The sequence below is a fragment of the Symphalangus syndactylus genome, chromosome 14, assembly GCF_028878055.3.
Source record: "Symphalangus syndactylus isolate Jambi chromosome 14, NHGRI_mSymSyn1-v2.1_pri, whole genome shotgun sequence".
Classification (NCBI taxonomy): Eukaryota; Metazoa; Chordata; class Mammalia; order Primates; family Hylobatidae; genus Symphalangus; species Symphalangus syndactylus.
Window position 1 is genome coordinate 10,767,377 of NC_072436.2, and position 20,012 is coordinate 10,787,388.

At 55.3% G+C, this 20,012-nt stretch overlaps 2 protein-coding genes across 19 annotated transcripts in view; both read right to left on the bottom strand.

Annotated features, from left to right (window-relative positions):
- Window positions 1-10,221, bottom strand: part of LLGL2 (LLGL scribble cell polarity complex component 2) — a 50,269-nt gene extending 40,048 nt beyond the window's left edge. For 8 of the 9 annotated variants that reach the window (XM_063617102.1, XM_055242478.2, XM_055242475.2 and 5 more), the window contains exon 1: window positions 10,087-10,221. The gene's annotated coding sequence lies outside the window, so the exon portion shown is untranslated. Of the gene's footprint in view, window positions 1-10,081 lie in introns of all 9 variants that reach the window. The other variant, XM_063617098.1, reaches the window with a different exon arrangement.
- A 932-nt stretch (window positions 10,222-11,153) lies between these two features.
- Window positions 11,154-20,000, bottom strand: TSEN54 (tRNA splicing endonuclease subunit 54). 10 transcript variants are annotated; one of them, XM_055240893.2, is made up of 12 exons: window positions 19,284-19,999; window positions 18,997-19,161; window positions 18,835-18,898; window positions 18,669-18,752; window positions 18,258-18,356; window positions 16,870-16,922; window positions 16,403-16,453; window positions 14,407-14,508; window positions 13,390-14,206; window positions 12,561-12,621; window positions 12,117-12,233; window positions 11,154-11,633 (listed from the first exon to the last, which is right to left on the bottom strand). In XM_055240893.2, the coding sequence occupies exons 1-12, from the start codon at window positions 19,370-19,372 to the stop codon at window positions 11,563-11,565; spliced, it is 1,773 nt and encodes a 590-aa protein (XP_055096868.1). In that variant the 5' UTR covers window positions 19,373-19,999; the 3' UTR covers window positions 11,154-11,562. The 10 variants fall into 10 exon arrangements, 6 of the variants coding, with proteins under 6 accessions (XP_055096868.1, XP_055096870.1, XP_055096869.1 ...); XM_055240895.2 differs by having other exon boundaries at window positions 13,578-14,206; window positions 19,284-19,997; XM_063617147.1 differs by having other exon boundaries at window positions 11,346-11,633; window positions 12,561-12,589.
- Between the last annotated feature and the right edge of the window lie 12 nt (window positions 20,001-20,012).

Here is a 20,012-nt window from a genome sequence, read left to right on the forward strand (position 1 = left end):
AATCTATTAAAAATACCTGTGTTTGACAATGTACTCGGAAGGGTTATGAGATTAGTGGTGATTCTTTTTTCTCCTTTTTGTTTATCTGCCTCCTAGGCAGGGTGGATAAGAGAAGGGATGAGGCCCCAGGCATGGTCAGGCGGGAGGGTGGGTCCAGCCCCGTCCTGCTGGTGGAATGTCCTGTGCTCACCAGGCGTGGGCTCCTCTCCAGCCACCGCAACCTGAGTGGGGAGAGGTATCCCCTAGAGATACCCAATAGTTAGGTCCGGAAAGCGGGGGAGACAGGCAGGTGGGACTAGCTGTGCGACCTTGGGCTTCAGGGTCCTGAGTAGAAAGGACTTTTCTATTCCATCGTCCTAAGGCTTTAAAGCGGGGCCAGGGAGTGGGCTTGGCAAACTCTCAGGTGCTGTGCACTTCAGTGACACACCTGGGAGGAACGTGGAGAAGAGACAATTTCAGGAGCCCACAGGCTGAGGAGCCCCCCAAGTCCTCAAGTCTAACACCAGAAACGGTCACTGGAGTTGCCACCTGGCCAGAGCGCCACCTCTGAGACGAGGCTTCTCGGGAAAACCTTCTCCACCCCCCTAACTTCTAAAGGCCATCCAACCTGTCTCCACTCCTGCCTGTCACCAGACCAGCCTCTGAGCCACCCTCCCTGTTCTGCCCTGCTCTGTTCCCTTGCGGCGGGCACCAGGGTTTAGAGCCGGGCCGCACGAGGCTTGCTGTCTTGTGGCTGGTTCCCATCCACTTTCTACCCAAGTCCGTGCCTTGCATGTGGAACCAGCCTGAGAGCTCCCTGTGGGCAGCTGATCGACTGCTTCCTTCCCTCCTCCCTGTTCCACTCACCCACCTCTGCAGCTGGCCGGCAAAACTTTTCTAGGCCTAGGACAGGTGTCCACACGCCTGGACACCCACCTGGAAAGAACAGGAGAGCTCTCCACTTGGTGACAGGCCAGAAAATCCACACTCTGGCCTGCCTTCCATCTCAAGAGCTCAAGAAAGAGACCAGTGGGGGCAGAGAGAGAATAACTGCATAGGGGTGGACTCGCCTTGGGCCCCCCCTTGCTCTAAGTGGCAGATGTGATTGTGCCCCAGAGGAGAGGGGATTCCCAGGCCAGACTGCTTCTCCCGCCCTGCCACCGTTTGGGGCACCTGGGCTAATTTGTCCCTGTGAGACCAAGGCTTGGCCAAGCCAAGCCAGCCCTCTGGCCTGGAGATGTGGGAGGGGCCAGCCCTCAAGAAACTCCCTCCATAGCTCGGGAAGTTCCATTGATCTCATTGATCTGCTGGGAGAGTCCACACCCAGCAGCAGGACTCCAGACCCAGCCCAAACCAGAGAGGGCCCCCAGGGCCGCACCCAGCACCAGCTGCCTGCTCTCAGGGCGTGCCACCTGATGTCCCATGCTCTCCTCTCTTCTTCGCTCGTGCTCCCCACAGCCCGCTGCTGATTAAGAAGCTGCCTTCCCCTCTGTGACATCCTGTGTGAGGCCTGAGTGTGGCTGTGGCCTCCTGTTTGACGGATGTGAATCCGCCCCTGCACCTCCTACTCTGATGGCAGTGGTGGGCAGGGATCTAAACCACAGAGGCAGCTGCTGACCCCTACGGCATCTGTGCCAACTCAGATGCCTGTAGCCGCTTTGCAAGTGCCCATGTCGCCCTGGGAAGCCCAATCTCCTTCCCAGGCAGGTCCCTGGCCAGCAGCTTAGCAACCAAACCTTGGCTGAAGGGCAGTTCCATGGAGTAGGATCTAGGGGAACACAAACCAGAGGGAATGGGGGCATGAACGGAGGACTGTTGTCCCTGCTGTTGCTAAGTAGTAAAAGGGATTGTGAGCTAGCTATGGCTGGATGTGACTTTGGATAACACTTTACATCCATCTCATTTAATTCTTACAATTACTTATGAAGTGATCGATTCAGAGTGGCCCCAAGCTCAAACACTTAAGAGTCCAAGTCCTTTGCCAAGCTCAGTGGCTTATGCCTGTAATCCCTGCATTTTGGGAGGTCGAGGCAGGAGGATCCGCAGAACCTAGGAGTTCAAGACCAGCCTGAGCAACTTAGGGAGACCTTGTCTCAGCAACAAAACTTAAAAATTAGCTAGCCATGGTGGCACACACTTGTAGTCCCAGCTACTCAGGAGGCTGAGGTGGGGAGATCACTTGAGCGCAGGAGGTTGAGGCTGCAGTGAGCTATGATGGCACCACTGCACTCCAGCCTGGGTGATAGAGCAAGACCTTTTCTCAAAAAAAGAAAAAAAAAAATCCAAGTCCCAATTTGCATTCCAATCTGACTGCAGAATCCTCTGCTCAGGTCAGGACTCTCTCCCAGGACAAAGGCGCTGCCTGCTCGCAGGCTGGATGGGCCCCATCTGGGGTCAGCCTCCATTCCCCCCCACCGTCTATCCTATGGAATCACAACCATCCCTCAACCCCAAGAGGATCCTCCCGCCGTGCCTAGACTCCTCCTGAAGTTTCTTTTCTGTTGCCCCTCCTGGGCCTGTGAGGATGGGGTGGAAGGTGGGAATGTATCCCCATTCTGGAGACCTTAGCCCCCTTTCACAATCCAACACCAGACTCTCTCTCCAGGGAAGTGACTGGCAGAAAGTCAAGTCCAGGGAAAAGCAAAACCATTCTGGGGAGAAGATGGACCACCTGCCTGGGGCTGGTGTGGAAAGGCCACCCAGCCCATCCAATCAGGCCCCTTTCTAGGGCCTCCTACCTGCCCTAAAACTGGAACAGCTGTCCCCAGAAGCTTCCAGATGTCAGCTCCAGGAGGTGGGGATTGTGCTGGCCTCATCCAGGTGCCTCATGGGAGGGACTGGAATTTTATTCAAACAGCTCCCTCACCTCCTTCAAAGCTTTGCTCAAATGTCACCTTCTGGCAGAGGCCCACTCTAGCCACCTGTTAAAGTTGTAACCTGTCCCCTAGCATGCAGGTTCCCAATTGTTGCTCTAGTTCTTTTTACCCTATAGCCCGTATCACCTTTTAACACAATTTATTAGTTACTTTTACTTTCTGTCACGCAGGCTTCTCACCTTTTAGAAAGAACTTTCCACAATGGCAGACATCTTTGCTTTGTTTAAGGATCACATCCAACATCTAGAACCACACAAGAGGCATCAGAAAATACTTGAATGGGCCGGGCGCGGTGGCTCACGCCTGTAATCCCAGCACTTTGGGAGGCCGAGGCGGGCAGATCATGAGGTCAGGAGATCAAGACCATCCTGGCCAACATGGTGAAACCTTGTCTCTACTAAAAATACAAAAAATTAGCTGGGCATCGTGGTGGGCGCCTGTAGTCCCAGCTACTCCAGAGGCTGAGGCAGGAGAATGGTGTGAACCCGGGAGGCGGAGCTTGCAGTGAGCCGAGATCGTGCCACTGTACTCCAGCCTGGGTGACAGGGTGAGACTCCGTCTCAAAAAACAAAAAGAAAATACTTGAATGAATGAACGAACAGTTAAGACTGACTAGGGATTAACTAGAAAAGCTATCTGCCAATCACTGACCCCACGAAACACTGAGGTAGGACCCCACAGGGTTCTCAGGGAACTTCCCTACTCTGTCCTCGTCTCCAGCCAAGGCCAGGGCCCTGTAGACGTCACGCCTGGCATCCTGTTCGGAATACCCTTGTGGACCCTGCCTTTAACCAAAGCTCCAGGACCCCCAGAGAATTCCAGAATTATATTAAATGTTAATATTATTTACTAGAGGGCTGGGCGCAGTGGCTCACGTCTGTAATCCCAGCACTTTGGGAGGCTGAGGCAGGTGGATCACATGAGGTCAGGAGTTAGAGACCAGCCTGACCAACATGGTGAAATCCCCCCTACTAAAAATACAAAAATTAGGCAGGTGTGGTGGTGCATGCCTGTAATCCCAGCTACTCAGGAGGCCGAGGCAGGAGAATTGCTTGAACCCAGGAGGCAGAGGTTGCAGTGAGCCGAGATCGCGCCACTGCACTACAGCCTGGGCAACAGAGCGTGTCTCCATCTCAAAACAAACAAACAAACAAAAAATTAGCTGGGCATGGTAGCGGGCGCCTGTAATCCCAGCTACTGGGGAGGCTGAGGTGGGAGAATCACTTGAACCCAGGGAGGCTGCAGTGAGCCGAGATCATACCATTGCACTCCAGCCTGGGCCACAGCGCAAGACTCCATCTCAAAAAAAAAAAAAAAAAAATGTGTGTGTGTGTGTGTGTATAAAATTTATTACAGTCATATGGTCATGTGCCCAGATGTCCCTCTCGTCAAACTCTGGGAACACTGAGTCAGGTGTCTCGAGAGAAGGCTCCAGTCTCTGCTGAATTCCTGAAGGGTAGAGTCAGGTGCCTTTCAGCCTCCTCGTCCCCACGCCCAGAGCAGCCTCTCCTAGCTCAAGAATTCGCTGTGGTTCCTGGGAAGAAGAGTGGGGTGAGTATTCAAAGCCACTTTCCTCTAAGAGGCAGGGCTGTGGGGAAGGCCACCCCAAAAGGACCCGAGCAAAGCCATGGCCACAGGCACAGCGAGCGAGGGTCTCCTTGGAATTCTTAAGGAGCCAGGGCTGGGGAGGGCAAGCAGTGCTGGTGGCCCCGCTGGGGTACGCCTGTCTCCTGCCCTGTCCCCAGTTTTCTCCCTGCAAACTGCTCCTGACAGAGGAAAACAGCATTGCCAAGCAGACCTGGCATGCCTCGCCCCAGGAGGAACCCTGAGAACGACATGACCTAAGAGAGATAGGAGGGTCTCTCAGATCTGAGGACTGAGGTCAGATAAGTCCAGGCAGCCAGTGCTGCTCAAAGCAGCCGGCCCAGGAGAAAGTACATTGGTCTCTTGGGCCTCCATTCTGGCCCCCAACTCAGGTGTCTCAACAGCTGCTTTTGACTCATCTGGAAAGACCAGGAAGAGCGAATAGCTCCCCGGGGAAACTAAACCCCTTAGATGGCTCCTGGACGCTCTTGCCAGAGATGCGCAGATCTCCCACAGTGCGGGCAGGGGCTCGTGGGCCACCTGGCCCCAGGCAGCACTTCATCTTCCGAAGGGAGGGTCCCGGGGCCGGGAAGTCCTGGCAGGTGAGGACATCCTCTCCCCAAGCAAGGTTGAAAGGGGACACAGTGGCATTCCTAGAAAGTCTCCTAATGCCAACAGAGCAGCATAGGCCTGTGCTCTCTGCCCTGCCACCCAGCAGGGTGAGGAGGGTGTACCCAGCAAGCCCTCCTCAGCTGAGGCAGAACTCAGAGCAGGTTTAATCCTGCACTCTCCGACATCCCCACCACAGGAAAGACTCCCAGGCAACCGGCTGTCACTCTTGGCCCTCCCAAGGAGCAAGGGAGGCATCAAGGGCCACTGGAATGCAAGGTCCGTTTAGGAGAGTCCGCGTCCTCCACTGCTGCCCTCAATTCCTGAAAAAGGTCCTCACTGAAAAACTTCTGACCCCTAGAGACTTTTTTTCTTTTTTTGAGTTAGGGTCTCACTCTGTTACCCAGGCTGGAGTGCAGTGGCGCCATCATAGTTCACTGCAGCCTCAAACTCTTGGGCTTAAGCGATCCTCCTGCGATCCCATGTAATTGGGACAACAGTTGCACACCACGATGCCCAGATAATTTTTTTTTTTTTGAGACAGAGTCTCGCTCTGTCGCCCAGGCTGGAGTTCTCAGCTCACTGCAAGCTCCGCCTCCCGGGTTCACGCCATTCTCCTGCCTCAGCCTCCCGAGCAGCTGGGACTACAGGCGCCCACCACCATGCCCGGCTAATTTTTTGTATTTTTAGTAGAGACATGTTTTCACTCTGCTAGCCAGGATGGTCTCGATCTCCTGACCTCGTGATCCGCCTGTCTCGGCCTCCCAAAGTGCTGGGATTACAGGCGTGAGACACCGCGCCCGGCTGATGCCCAGCTAATTTTTAAAAAAAATTTTGTAGAGACCCAATCTCACTGTTGCCCAGGCTGGTCTTGAACTCCTGGGCTCAAGCAATCCTCCCTCCTCCACCTCCCAAAGCACTGGGATTACAGGCATGAGCCAAAATGCCCAGCCAGAGACTTTTAAAATATTACAAATTCATGAGCCGTCAGCTGATTTCCAGAGAAGACAAATTCCCTAAACCCATCAGGCACTTCCAAAAGGCCCAAGTGCCTACCCAAAGGCCTGGGAGAGACCGATGCCTCTTATGCTTCATGGAAGCTGAGTGCGCCCTCACTGGGTGCCTGCTGTGTGGCAGGCCACGCGTGCTGGTGACCTTTCTTATCTTCTATCTGTGAAAACAAAGCTCAGCACGGGTCAGTGACCACACTAAGGTCACACAGCAAGAACTTGGCAAAGAACGAGTCAAAACTACACCTGAAGCCTAGAAAGACACTAAAAGTCTTTTTTTTTTTTAATTATTATTATTTTGAGACGGAGTCTTGCTCTGTCACCAGGCTGGAGTGCAGTGGCGCGATCTTGGCTAACTGCAACCTCCGCCTCCTGGGTTCCAGCGATTCTCCTGCCTCAGCCTCCCGAGTAGCTGGGATTACAGGAACACACCACCACGCCCAGCTAATTTTTGTATTTTTAGTAGAGACGGGGTTTCACCATGTTGGCCAGGATGGTCTCGATCTCCTGACCTCATGATCTGTCCGCCTTGGCCTCCCAAAGTGCTGGGATTACAGGTGTGAGCCACGGCGCCCGGCCTAATTATTTTTTTATTTTTTGTTTTTAAAGAGATGAAGGATAGAAGGATGAAAATAAAGGACTGTCAGGGGCCAGGTGCAGCAGCTCATGCCTGTAATCTCAGCACTTTGGGAGGCCGAAGCAGGCAGATCACCTGAAGTCAGGAGTTCAAGACCAGCCCGGCCAACATGGTGAAACCCTGTCTCTACAAAAAATACAAAAATACAAAAATTAGCCGGGCCTGGTGGCACCTGCCTGCAATCCCAGCTACTTGGGATGCTGAGGCAGGAGAACTGCTTGAACCCGGGGGGCAGAGGTTGCAGTGAGCTGAGATCACGCCACTGTGCCCCATCCTGGGCGACACAGGAGACTTCGTCGCAAAGAAAAAAAAAAAGAAAAGGACTGTCAGGCAGGAGGGATATTTTTTGCTCTCTTTTTTTTTTTTTTTTGAGACGAAGTCTCACTCTATTGCCCAGGCTAGAGTGCAATCTCACGATCTCGGCTCACCACAACCTCTGCCTCCTGGGTTCAAGCGATTCTCCTGCCTCAGCCTCCTGAGTAGCTGGGATGACAGGCGCTCACCACCACGCCCAGCTAATTTTGCATTTTTAAGTAGAGACCGGTTTCACCGTGTGGGCAAGGCTAGTCTCGAACTCCTGACCTTGTGATCCACCCACTTTGGCCTCCCAAAGTGTTGGGATTACAGGCATAAGCCACCTTGCCCGGCCTAATTTTTTGCTCTCTAATTTTACACTTTCTACAATGTTTCCTTTTTCCCACTATGGGCTCCTATTGCCTTTTCTATTTTTTAAATGAACAGCGATCACCTGGGATTATGGGCCATTTTTTGTTTGTTTGTTTGTTTGTTTTGAGATGGAGTTTCGCTCTTGTTGCGCAGGCTGGAGTGCAATGGCGTGATCTTGGCTCACCGCAACCTCCACCTCCCGGGTTCAAGCGCTTCTCCTGCTTCAGCCTCCCGAGTAGCTGGGATTACAAGCATGTGCCACCATGGCCAGCTAATTTTGTATGTTTAATAGAGACAGGGTATCTCCATGTTGGTCAGGCTACTCTCAAACTCCTGACCTCAGGCGATCAGCCCAACTCGGCCTCCCAAAGTGCTGGGATTACAGGTGTGAGCCACCATGCCTGGCCTTTTTTTCTTTTAATGTTGTGGTATATTAAAAAGTGATTTATACTAACGGGTCTGGCGTGGCAGTTCACACCTGTAATCCTAACACTTTGGGAGGCAGGACGATCACTTGAGCCCAGGAGTTCAAGACTAGCCTGGGCAACATGGCAAAACCCCCTTTCAAAAAAAAAAATACAAAATTAGCTGTGCATGGTGCTGCACGCTTGTAGTCCCAGCTACTCAGAAGGCTGAGGTGGGAGGATCACTTGGGCCTGGGAGGTCGAGGCTGCAGTGAGCCTCCATCTCCCAGTGATTCCACCACTGCACTCCAGCCTGGGTGACACAGCAAGACCCTGCCTCAAAAAAAGAAAAAAAAAAGTTACTAACAGCTGGGCACAGTGGCTTACACCTGTAATCCCAACGCTTTGGGAGGCTGAAGTGTGAGGGTCACTTGAGTCCAGGAATTTGAGACCAGCCTGGGTAACATATGGTGAGATCCCATCTCTACAAATTAAAAAATATATTATTAAAGAAAAAAAGAATTTGGTCAACTTAGTTTAAAAAAAAAGAAAAAGAAAAAAAGAGAAAACAGTTACTTTTTTCTGCTTTATTATTTATGAATGTAGTGTCATTTTCATATAATTAAAAGCATATTAATCTGACACCAAAGGGGAAACTCCATTGCCTCAAGGAAGAATGGGGATGCCAAATGACCCTGGACCCTGGAAACCCTGTCCAGGGGCCCCCACAAAGATGGGCCCAGTCTAACTTCAGAGGAAAGGCGTGAACTCTGATTAGAAGCTTAAGAGCTCAGTTTTCAGTTCTGTCTGCCACAGCTAGCACTGTGGGAAGATCGCCCAAGAAAACTAAACCCCAAAGCTCAGTTCATAAAATAAAGTTGAGACATCTCTCCCACAATTCTCCTCGTGCCTCTGCTCACACAGACTCAGTTTTCCTCAAATGCCTTTTTTTTTTTTTTTTTTTTTTTTTTTTTTTGAGACAGGGTCTCACTCTGTCCCCAGGCTGGAGTGTGGTGGCGCCATCATGACTCACTGCAATCTCCACCTCCTGGGCTCAGGCAATCCTCCCACCTCAGGCTCCTGAGTAGCTGGGACTACAGGTGCACGCCACCATGCCTAGCTGATTTTTTTTATTATTTGTAGCGACGAGGTCTCACTATGTTGCCCAGGCTGGTCTCAAACTCTTGGGCTCAGGCGATCCTCCTGCCTTGGCTTCCCAAAGTACTGGAATTACAGCCGTGAGCCAATGCACCCAGCCTCAACTGCCACTTCTGACCTTGGCTTCCCCCGGGCTGAGCCACAGCTCTTCTGTGGCAGCTCTGCTCTTCCTACCAGCGTTTCCTTGTCACCTTGACACACCCATTCCCTCCCTGCCCGCTCCCTGCTCAGAATCCTCTCTGTAGCCCCTTCAAGAGAACTCAAGTTTCTCTTGAACTACAAACTCCTGCAGGGGGTCCCTGGGGCCCAGGTTAAGGCTGCCGGCAGTCGCATACGGATCCCCAGGGGAAGGGGCGCCCTCCTCACTCAAAGCTCACCTGTTCAGGTGAGAGCCTCAAAGCTCCACTCTACAGCTCCCCTAGTTACGGTCAGTTCTCCCCACAGCCAAGGACCAGTGTGTCCACCAATCGTCCAGCCGGAACAAACTAAGACACACTTTCTTTGGCAAGATATTATTTTCCACTTCTCTCCAAATCCCACAGCGCAAACCCCACCCGTCGGCATGGAGGGCAGACTGGGTCTCCGCACAGTCATGTTAAGGTGTCCAAAGCCGCCCCGGCTGGAGAAAGGCCGGAGACCGAAGTCCCTCCCGCGGGCTTCCTGCGTCCGGGGATTAGGAGGCACAAAGGGCCGGCAGGGACACAGCCCAGATGGCAGGGGCAGGGGCTAAGCCGCCGGGGCACCGCGCTCCGGCCGCCGCCCGTGGGGAGGGGGTCACCGCAGACGCGCGTCGCCAACCCCGCTGGCCTGACGCCTGCACGTGGGCCCGGGGACTCCGTCTCTGCCCGCGGTGCCCCCCGCACCCCCAGCCGACCCGGGCACCTGTTCTCCTGCTCTCCTGAGCCAACATTATTGTGCAAACCCAAGCCCAAGTTTCAGTCATCGCGCGGATCAGGCAGAGAAGTTCCCCGCGGAACTTTCTACAGGTGTCTCTCTCCCACGCCAGCACAGCGACGCGGACAGGGGCGAGGCGCGCGGACCCGGGCGCAGCCCTCCCGCCCTGGCCCGACAGCCCAGGGGTCCTGGGCCTCCCCGGCCTCCCCGCCCCGGGTGGGAGCCCCGAGGGGGCGGGCCCGGCTGGGCGAGTCCCGCGCGCACCTAACCTGGAACCCCGGGCCGGCCCCCGCCCGAGGCCTCGGCGTCCCTCGGCGCCCACCGCCGGCCCCGCTCGCTCCGCCGCGCCTGCCCACCGGCTGCTGGGCGGCCGTCTCCTTCCTGCTCACCTCCGGCGCGGCGAGCCTGGGGCGGAGCCGCGCTATTTACATAAAGGGCGAGCCTGCCGGGGCCCAGCGCCCCGCCCCCGGCCCGCCCCCCAGCTCGGCGCCGCTGGGGCGGGGGCACCCTCGGGGGTGGGGGCTGCGCTCCCGCCAATCCGCGGCCCCGGGGAGCGCGGGGCGGGGCCTCGCGAACTGGCTCGGGGCTCCGCGGGCCCGCCCCGGCCTCACCTGCGCGCACCTAGACGCAGAACGGCACGCCGCGCCCAGTGTCCCACCGCCTCCCGCAAGCGGAAATAGTTCCCGGAACGCCCGCGGTCCGGGGCCGCCTCTCAGACTCCAGGGGAGCCGTCCCTCCAACTCCCTGGAGCTGCCGAGGGAGGGGCGGATCCGGGCCAACTCCTCTGCCAGAGCCCAGCCCAGAGAGGGTGACCGGGGGACGCAGGGCCGGGTTTCCAGCCCCACGAGAGGGATGGTGTGGGGACCGGGTCATCGCGGCGAGACGCCTTTCCTCGGGGGGGGGCGCCCACCTCCTCCGTGTCGGCCGGAGGGTCTGCAACAGCGGGTGGAATTTTTAGCACAAGCGAGGGAGGAGGTTGGAGCGACGAGAGGCGGGAGCGGAAAGGGCGCGGAAGCCGGGGCTGCAGCGCGCTCCACCGCCCAGCTGCAGGTGGCGCCTCTCGCCACCCGCACCCCGCTGCGCCCAGGGAAGGGCCGATGGCGCGCCGTCCTCCCTCCTCCCTTCAGGAACCCTGCGACGTCCCATCCCCTCCGACGCACGCCGGGGAAAGGCTCAAAAGGTTCGAGGTCGCGTTCCTGCTCTCTTGCGGGCTTCTCTCACTCTTAGATCCCGCATCAGAGGAAGCGGCTCTCCTTGAGTGGGCAAAGCAGGGGTGAGGGGCTGGGGGCAGTTCCACTGACAACGGCACGGGGGCGAGAGGGGTTTACCCAGTACATACAGAACAGCAGAAAAGACATCTTTTTAATGGCTTTGGCTTTATGGCACGAAGCAGGCACCCTCTCATTAAAGGCACAGAGTCCTCTCTTCTGCCTCACCTCCTGGGTCCTTAAAATCAAGTCCTGAGTTCCAGAGGGGTCACTGCAAGGCAGCAGGCGAGAGGGTCACAGTTTCACTCTGTGAGTATCAGACACCCAGGCCCAAGGCCCAGACTGGCCTCTGAAGCTACAGGGTAGAGTCTGGATACAGGAGGCAGCCGAGATGGTCCCTGAGAACAGACAGTCCCAGTCCCCTGGAGCAAGCTCCATCCCCTGCAGAGCTGTGAGGTCAGTGCTCCACATCCTGGGGCAACGTGAAGTCCCTGAAGCTGTAGAAGGAGATGTCACCATGATCCACCAGGGCAAAGATCAGAGGGACATCCCCACTCTGGTAAGATAACCGCTTGAGGCTGCAGAGGTCTGGGACAGGCTCATCAAATCTGCAGGGACAAAGGGTTAGAGTGAGACCCAGCCATAGCCCACTCCTAAGCTCTATGGCTCCCAGAGAAGAGATTCTACAGAAGGAGTTGGGGTGCAAGAATTCTGGCCCATGAGCTCTTCTGTCTGCAAAACACAGGGCTCTGATGAAGAGGGTCCCAAAGCCCTGGTTGGGGAGGTGCTAGGAAGAGCAAGGTGCTCACCACTGTCAGCCTGTAAATCCCCACAATCCATATCCCTTCTGCTGGGTGAGTCCTAAACTAAAATGGCATTGGAGAGAGACTACCCTAAAATGCCAGCAATGAGGAGCTCAGAGTAGGGCAGCACAAACTGGCTGTGTGGCCTTGTGTAGGTCACTTAGCCTCTCTGGACCTCAGGTTCCTCTGAGATTGGCACACTGGCCAGGGGAGTACAGAGGAGTCCCACTTGGTTCACAGGAGAACTGGCAGCAGCTGGGGGAGGGGCAATGCTGGCTCACTGCATACCCACTAATGCACATCCGGGCATAGGGTTTGCCAGGGTTATTCTTTCGGAATGTGGCCACAGCGTCGGCCTGGTAAACATCAAAGCTGATTTCCAAGCCCCCAGACTTCTCCAACAGCCTGACAATACAATGAGAAACGTTATGACATGAACTCTTCTCCCCAACCTTTCTTTTCCATCCCACCCTTTCCCTCCACCAGTTCCAGGAAGCAGCCTCACAGAGGTGCCACTTGAGGGTTGGGGGCTCTGAACGCTTGGGCTAACCCACTGGTTGTTCTCCCTCTTCCCTAGACACACACGAACATTAGTTATTGCTCAGAGCTAGGCGTAGGGGTAGGGGTCCCTGGAACAATCCTCTAGCTTACACCTTACTTCAGGAGCCAATTCCTAACCACCAACTCCTGGCGGTCAAGATACTGCAGAGATGGCACTGCTTGGAAACTTACCGGGCACCTCCATCAGCAAGGTGTGTTGTCTGCAGCACAGAGATATGCTGAAGGACCATGGCTACAAGGACACAGAAAACAAGGTACTGGGGAGGGGAGTCACATTTCTCAGTCTGCCATCTAGTTTAGGACGGCCAGATTTAGCAACTTTTTTTTTTTTTTTTTTTTAAAACGGAGTCTCACTCTGTTACCCAGGCTGGAGTATAGTGGTGTGATCTTGGCTCACTGTGACCTCTGCCTCCTGGGTTCAAGCAATTCTCCTGCCTCAGCCTCCTGAGTAGCTGGGATTAGAGGTGTGCACCACCACACCCGGCTAACTTTTGTATTTTCAGTAGAGACGGTTTCACCATGTTGCCCAGGTTGGTCTCAAACTCCTGACCTCAGGTGATCTGCCCGCCTCGGCCTCCCAAAGTGCTGGGATTACAGGCATGAGCCACCGTGTCCAGCCTAGCAACATTTTTTTTTTTAGTATAAGCATATCCCATGCAATTTTTGGAACATACTTACACTGAAAAATTATATTTATACTGAAAGTCAAATCGAACTGATCTGGCAACCCTATCTAGTTACCTACAATCTACCGTGTTCCCATGAAGGCTTTAAGTAATTTGGAATCGTTAACACATTTAGCTTATTCTTTCCCCATTGGTTCCCTGGGCTTAGAGCAGACAGCAAGCCTTCCTTTCACTTGGCCAAGAAGGCACCTCCTTTTCCCATCTAACAGGTTGGGATCACAGCTAGTTGGTGGCAAAGCCATCCACATGCATGTTGCTTATCTTTTTAAGGATATGGTCATAGTTTCCACCCCTCCTTACCTCTCCTGACTCACCATCTCTAAGCCTTCCCACACAGGCCCTGCTGCAGCCGCGGGAGAACTGACCGTCCTTGTGGGTCCGCTCCCTCCTCCCACGTCTTTCTTAAGCCTCAATCCATCCCGGTTCATCCATGCCCTTTCCAAAGTCCTGTGATTCCTCAGCTGCCAGTGGCCCTCAAGGATGTGGCAGGCTGAGGGGGTACCTGGGGAAACGGCCTGGCTGGGACTCAGCAGGGGGGTGACGGGCTGGCCCCACAGGTGAGGGGCCCGGCTCTGACTCCTCTGCAGGTGCCGCCGCTGCAGCAGCTCTTTGTACTCCCGCCAGCTGGAGCAGCGCTGCACCTCAGGATCGGAGTTGACGTCTTCCCGGAACCGCGCGGCCTCCGCGTGGTGCTCCCGTTCTCGCCTCGAGAGCTTCTCCTTGCGCTGGTTCAGCTTCTGGCACCAGGACTCAGCGTCTGTCTCCCGCCCAGCCACGTTGGCCGGGAGCAGCTCTGGGGCTGGGGCGCGCAGGAGGGTGTGGCGGCTGTCTGAAGCCATGTTGGGGAAGGAGATCTGCTCGAAGTTCCAGCGCCGCTTACTGGCCCCCGTGACTCCGTTCTCGGCTCTGCCACTCTCCCAGCTGCACCCCACCCCCTCCCTGGCCGGGCCAGGGCTGGGGCCCAGGGACCCCAGAAGCTGAAAGGGGCCCCCTGGGCCCTTTATGGGGCTTGACTCCTGGGGTTTCTCCTCTGGGCATTGGCTGGGCTGGCTGCAGGGAGGTGGGCTGGAGGCTGCCAGACTCTTGGGTTGCAAGGAGTTGTCCAGGGCCTTGGCCTTCTTATTAACGGACCTGAGGGACATGGGGGAAAAGCAGCACATCTGCCCCTGGTTGCTAAGGTGCACACATCCCATGGGAGCTGAAGACAGGTCCCCTATTGTCTCCCTGAGCCTGCATGGGAACTGCCCAAGCCTAGTTCTTAGAAAGCCTGTGCATTTTCCAAGGCCCCAGACACCAGCACTCCCTGGGGGCAACCCTGATGTGGGCATTACCAAGGGCTAGAGCTGCTCCTCTTTCTCTTGCCGTCTCCATCCTCCAAGTGCTGCACACTGGCATCCAGGTTAAGCTGCCTCTCATACGGGGACAGGACAGAGCTGTGGGGTGAGAACAGTGGGTGGGCCGCTGATCCACCTCCTCAGCCTGGGGATCTGGTGGGATGTGTAAGGAAACGGGCCAAGGGGACAGTCAGTGGGCCAGGATCAGAGCCACACCTAAGGGCTAAGGCCCTAAGCAGACCCCCATGAGGGGTACAGGCCCAGCCAGGGGGCCCAGCCATGTGCCTCTGCCTAGGCAATGGCCCAGAGGAGCTAGCAAACTTGGAAAATATAGGAAAATAAAAACCTTGGATAACTATTGTTAACATTTTTCTTTTATGTACACACTGACTAATCTCTCTCCGTATATTTTTTTCTAACAAAAATGGCATTGTATTAGCATACTGCTTTGTGATCTTTTTTTCACTCAATAATATATTGTGGACACAGCCCCCAGTCACTGCAGCATTCTTCCCTGCTGTGAATTTTTTCCTTTTTCTTTTTTTTTTTGAGACAGAGTCTCGTTCCGTCGCCAGGCTGGAGTGCAGTGGCGCGATCTTGGCTCACTGCAACCTCCACCTCCCGGGTTCGAGCGATTTCTCCTGCCTCAGCCTCCCGAGTAGTACTGGGACTACAGGCGCGTGCCACCATGCCCAGCTAATTTTTGTATTTTTAGTAGAGACAGGGTTTCACCATGTTGGCCGGGATGGTCTCGATCGCTTGACCTCATGATCCGCCCGCCTTAGCTTCCTAAAGTGCTGGGATTACAGGTGTGAGCCACTGTGCCTGGCCTCCCTGCTGTGAATTAAGGCTTTAAGGCTATGCTGTTCAAAAAGGAGCCCCTCGCGACAGGTGGCTATTTAAGTTTGCTTTTTTTTTTTTTTTTTGAGATAGAGTTTCGCTTTTTCGCCCAGGCTGGAGTGCATCGGCAAGATCTTGGCTCACTGCAACCTCGGCTGCCTGGGTTCAAGCAATTCTCGTGCCTCAGCCTCCTGAATAGCTGGGACTATGGGCGCCTGCCACCACACCCGGCTGATTTTTTTTTTGTATTTTAGTAGAGACGGGGTTTCACTATGCTGTCCAGGCTGGTCTCGTACTCCTGAGCTCAGGCGATCCGCCCGCTTGAGCCTCCCAAAGTGCTGGGATTACAGGCGTGAGCCACCACACCTGGCCTATTTAAGTTAGATTTAAATATATTTAAATTAAATGAAATTAAACATTCAGTCCCACAGTTGCTCTAGCCCCATGTATTAGACATCACAGACATGGAACATTTTCATCACTACAGAAAGTTCTGTTGGACAGAGCTGTTCTAAGGGATAACCTCTCATTTGTGTGAGTCTGCCTCTTGTTCAACTCTTGTTTGCAAGTATACTGATTTTGCACAGTGAGTGTGTTCTGTGTGACTCCTCACTAAATGCAAGCTCTGTGAGGGCAGTGATTTTGCTCTTCTGTTCTCAGCGATGTGTACAGGGCCTGAGCCCCAGCAAATAATAAATATCGATCATTCTCACAGGTGAAGCACTGTACACATCCACGATTATTTCCTTAGGATAGGTTCCACTTGCAGAAAAGAAAAGATGTAGAGCTGGGTGTGGTGACTCATGCCTGTAATCCCAGCACTTTGGGAGGCTGAGGTGGGAGGATCATCTGAGGTCAGGAGTTTGAGACCAGCCTGGGCAACACAGTGAAACCCCATCTGTACTAAAAATTAAAAAAAAAAAAATTAGCCAGGCATGGTGGCACACACCTGTAATCCCTGCTACTCGGGAGGCTGAGACAGGAGAATTGCTTGAACCCAGGAGGCAGAGGCTGCAGTAAGCTGAGATCATGCCACTGCACTACAGCCTGGGCGACAGAGCGAGACTCCGTCTCAAAAAAAAAAAAGGAAAGAAAAGAAAATATGTGCCTGCTTTAGAGCTTTTGTGACATACTGTAACTGCAAAAGCTGTACCCGTTTCCACTCCAAGTCTGAAGGTCTCTGCCTTTTACCAATGCTGGATTACTAAGGTGATGAAGGAAAAAACATTTAACCTGGCATAAAAAATGTGAAACCCTACTAATGGTAAATTTCTCACCCAGTCCTTCATTTAAGCATACACTCTACGTATCTGCCTGCGCACCTACTAAGCGCCAGGCACTGTTCCAGTCCTGCCTCTCAGTGCTCACACATAACTCAGCTGCAAGTGCAGGTCATCTGAAGATGGGGCTCGAGTTCATAAACCAGAATAAAATGAAATGACCTGGATTCCTCCCAACCTGCCTCTCTCAGAACGCTTCCAGCAGAGGCCCCCAGTCTATGCCCAAGGAACTGCACTCCAGCCAAGGGTTCCAGGTAAGGAGAGGCCATTTTCCACTGGAGACTAGTCAGCCAGGTCCCAGGACTAGAATATGTGGAAGGGAAACAGGAAGAGGATTTACCTTGGTTGGAATCGTCGAACCACATAACCCAACCTCTTCAGGTGGCTGAAGACCTCAAAAGAAAAAAACGAAAGCTCAGATGGCCACTCTTGAAAACACCAAATGGTTTCTCCAGACACAGGCCATCCCCACAGCCCTCTCTGCCCCTCCTGTACACCCCCAGATTCTAAACCCTGTGACTAAGGTTGGACCATGCTTCATTACGAACACCATCCCTAAAGATCTCAGGCTCTGAATTCCTGTCCTCCCACTTACCTTACTCGGCACAAATGACATTTAGCCAAATCCAAAAAAACTGATAGCCATGAAACCAGAAAACCACTACGCCCTGAAATACTTGAGTATTTTGATACAAAGCTCACAAGAGTGAAGCTGCCGATCACCATGTGAACAAAGCGATGGCAGGTGGTGGGCATCTCTCCAGCCCCATACCTCCACAGATGCAGGTGGAAAGTTTCTGGTAAGGAGCCACATGTTCAACCTTGCGTCCCTGTGTTCATACCAGAGGAACATAGACAAGAATGTCCCCCATCCTGCTTGATCTCAGCAGGCTTCAGCACAGCTAACCACTTCCTCCTTCAAAGACCTTCTTTTGGCTTCTGTGATGCCACTTTGGTTTTTCTCCTGCATCACCAGACACTCCTCTGTCTGTTTCTGCTTATCTGTCCCCTAACCTACACAGAGAGCCCCAGGGCTAGACCCAGCCCTCTACTCTGAAGACACTCCCATACAGCCCAGTAGTTTAAATACCATCCATGTGCTCATGGCACCCATGTTTACATCTAGCCTTGACCTCTCCTCACGCTCCAGACTTGGATTCCAATTGTCTGTCTGCTTGACACTCACTTGGATGTCCAAGAAGCTCCTCAAAATTAAGTTATCTGAAACAGAGTTCTTTCGACTGGTCTTGTCCTCCCAAATCTGCTCCTCTTCATTCTTCCCACTCAGAAAATGACAGCACCCTTCATCCACTGGCGCATGCCCAAATCATGGGCGGTAATCCTGGGTTCTTCTCTCTCCTTCATCCTGACATCCAATCCATTGGCAAAGTCCTATCCATTCTTTCTCCAAAATATTTCTGAGATTCATCTATTTTTCACTCACTGCAACCCTACCCACCCCCAACCTGGGACAAGCCCCTAGCTTCTCTCACCTGAATGAACAGCCCAGTCTCTCTAGATTCTCTTCCCCCACCTTATCTTCTGCCAGCACTGGAGTCTATGTGAAGCCAACAGGCCACCACCACAGTGTACGCCTCGTGACAACATAGCCCTTGTCTGCCCTGCAGCCCCAGCATGTGACACTGTGCCTGGCACCTTATGGGTACTTGTCAATACTCATTGATTCAGTGGATGGGTGGCTCCCGGAGGCGGGATGGTGGCAGATACCTGGTACTGCAGGAAGGTCACAGTGTGGTCGGTCAGCAGCAGCTGGTAAGCTTCCTGGATAGACAGTGGCAGGTCTTGGTGGAAGAGGTGGATGGAGCCCTGGAAGTGGGGCCAAAAGCTCAGCTTATGAGCCCTCACTGCAGTGCCACAGAGGAATGGGGCAACTTCCCAGCTCTGATACCTCCCCCTCCCCCTCTCAGCAGCGCATCAAGAATGTGGCCAACCAGGAAAGTGGGGCAGCATCACTAATGTGGATTGGAATCCCTGCTCCCTGCAACGTACTACCTCCTGCTTTAGAAGTTCGGTTATCAGTTCTCTAAAGATCGGGTTGTGTGTGCTTTTTCTCCGATAAAACGTGTCCTTCCCGTTCTTTGGTCCCAACTCCTTCCCCACCTCCCGGGCCCCACTCACACACTCCAGAAGATACAAGGCCTCTTCCGGGTGAAGCCGCTGCCGGCCCTGCTCTGAGAAGCCCATGGTCTGCCAGAATTTGCCCTGTGTGGGGCCCAGAGCAAGTGTCACAAGGGAGGGAGGCGGGCAGGGAGGGCGGTCCCCGGTCACCAAGCCCGCCGCTCACCGCGGGAGACTTCAACTCCACGAAGCCCTCTTCCGGCCTCCACTCGGCAGCCACCAAGCTGCCCCTGGCGAGGAGTGGAGAGGGGTCTGCGTCAGTCCATTCGGGAGGCCCCGCGGCCCGCCTCGCCCCCGCTTCCCTCATCCCCGGGCCTGCCCCTCTCACAGGCGCTCCACGCGCTGCTCTGCCAGCAGCTGCCAGAGCTCTTCCCGGCACCGGCGCAGCCGCTCGGCCTGAGCCGCCGAGCCGTCGGGCAGAAAGTCCTTGGGGCCATGCGAGCGCTGGGGCAGCTTCTGCGACCGCGAGCGGGAGGCGAAGAGCTCCTGGGCGCTGCGGGAGAAGGGGACGCGGGGTCAGCGCCGCGCATCGGGGGCCGCCCGGCCGGGTCCCGGTTTCCCTACCCGCGCTGGCCCCGCGCCCCCTACACCCACTCCGGCCGGGCCGCGGCGCACCTGAGCACGCGCCCCGCGGGAACCTCCACCGCCGCGGGCTCGGGCTCGGGCTCCATCCAGCCGCCGCCTGCCGCTGCGCGCGCCGCCATGCCCCGCCCACCGCCGGAGCTCCGCGCTGCCCTAGCGCCCGCCGACCCGCCCTGCCGCGGCAGCCCCGCCCCCTGCACCGCCCCAGCCCGCTCTGCGCCCTCCTGACTGTCCCCGGTCCTAGCGCCCGCCCGGAGACGAGCGCCCCGACGCCGGGTCTGGGAGCTCAGCCCGCAGGTTGCTGGAGATGCAGAAGGCCCCTCTTTTGCCCCCAGCCCTCCTCGGGGCTTCTCTCCAGTAAAGCCTGAGGAGCCGGCGGCTGGAGTGCAGTGCGAATGGTCACGCGTGTGACCGCCCCTCCGCAGCCCCGCGCTGCTTAGTCCCCACCGCCCCGGCTGGGCAAGGAGGGCAGAAGGGCTCAGGGAAGGACTAGCGGAGGGTGTGCAAATTCCGACTTTGCAGGCCCAAGGCCACCCGGGAACTGTCAGGAGCGGTCCGGGGAGGTTCGCCGTTCCTTCGGTGTCTTCCGTCCGGTCCCTACGGCTGGGCTCCGAAGCCAGGTTTCGAGGGCCGGGGGCGGGAGGCGCTGTCCGGCCCACGACAGTGCTGAAGCGCCACCTCCGCCCTGCACGAGCGCCTCCTCGAGGCTGGGGTCCCCGCACCGCCCCCGCGGGCCGCTCTGGTCCCCTCCGCTAGGTGGTG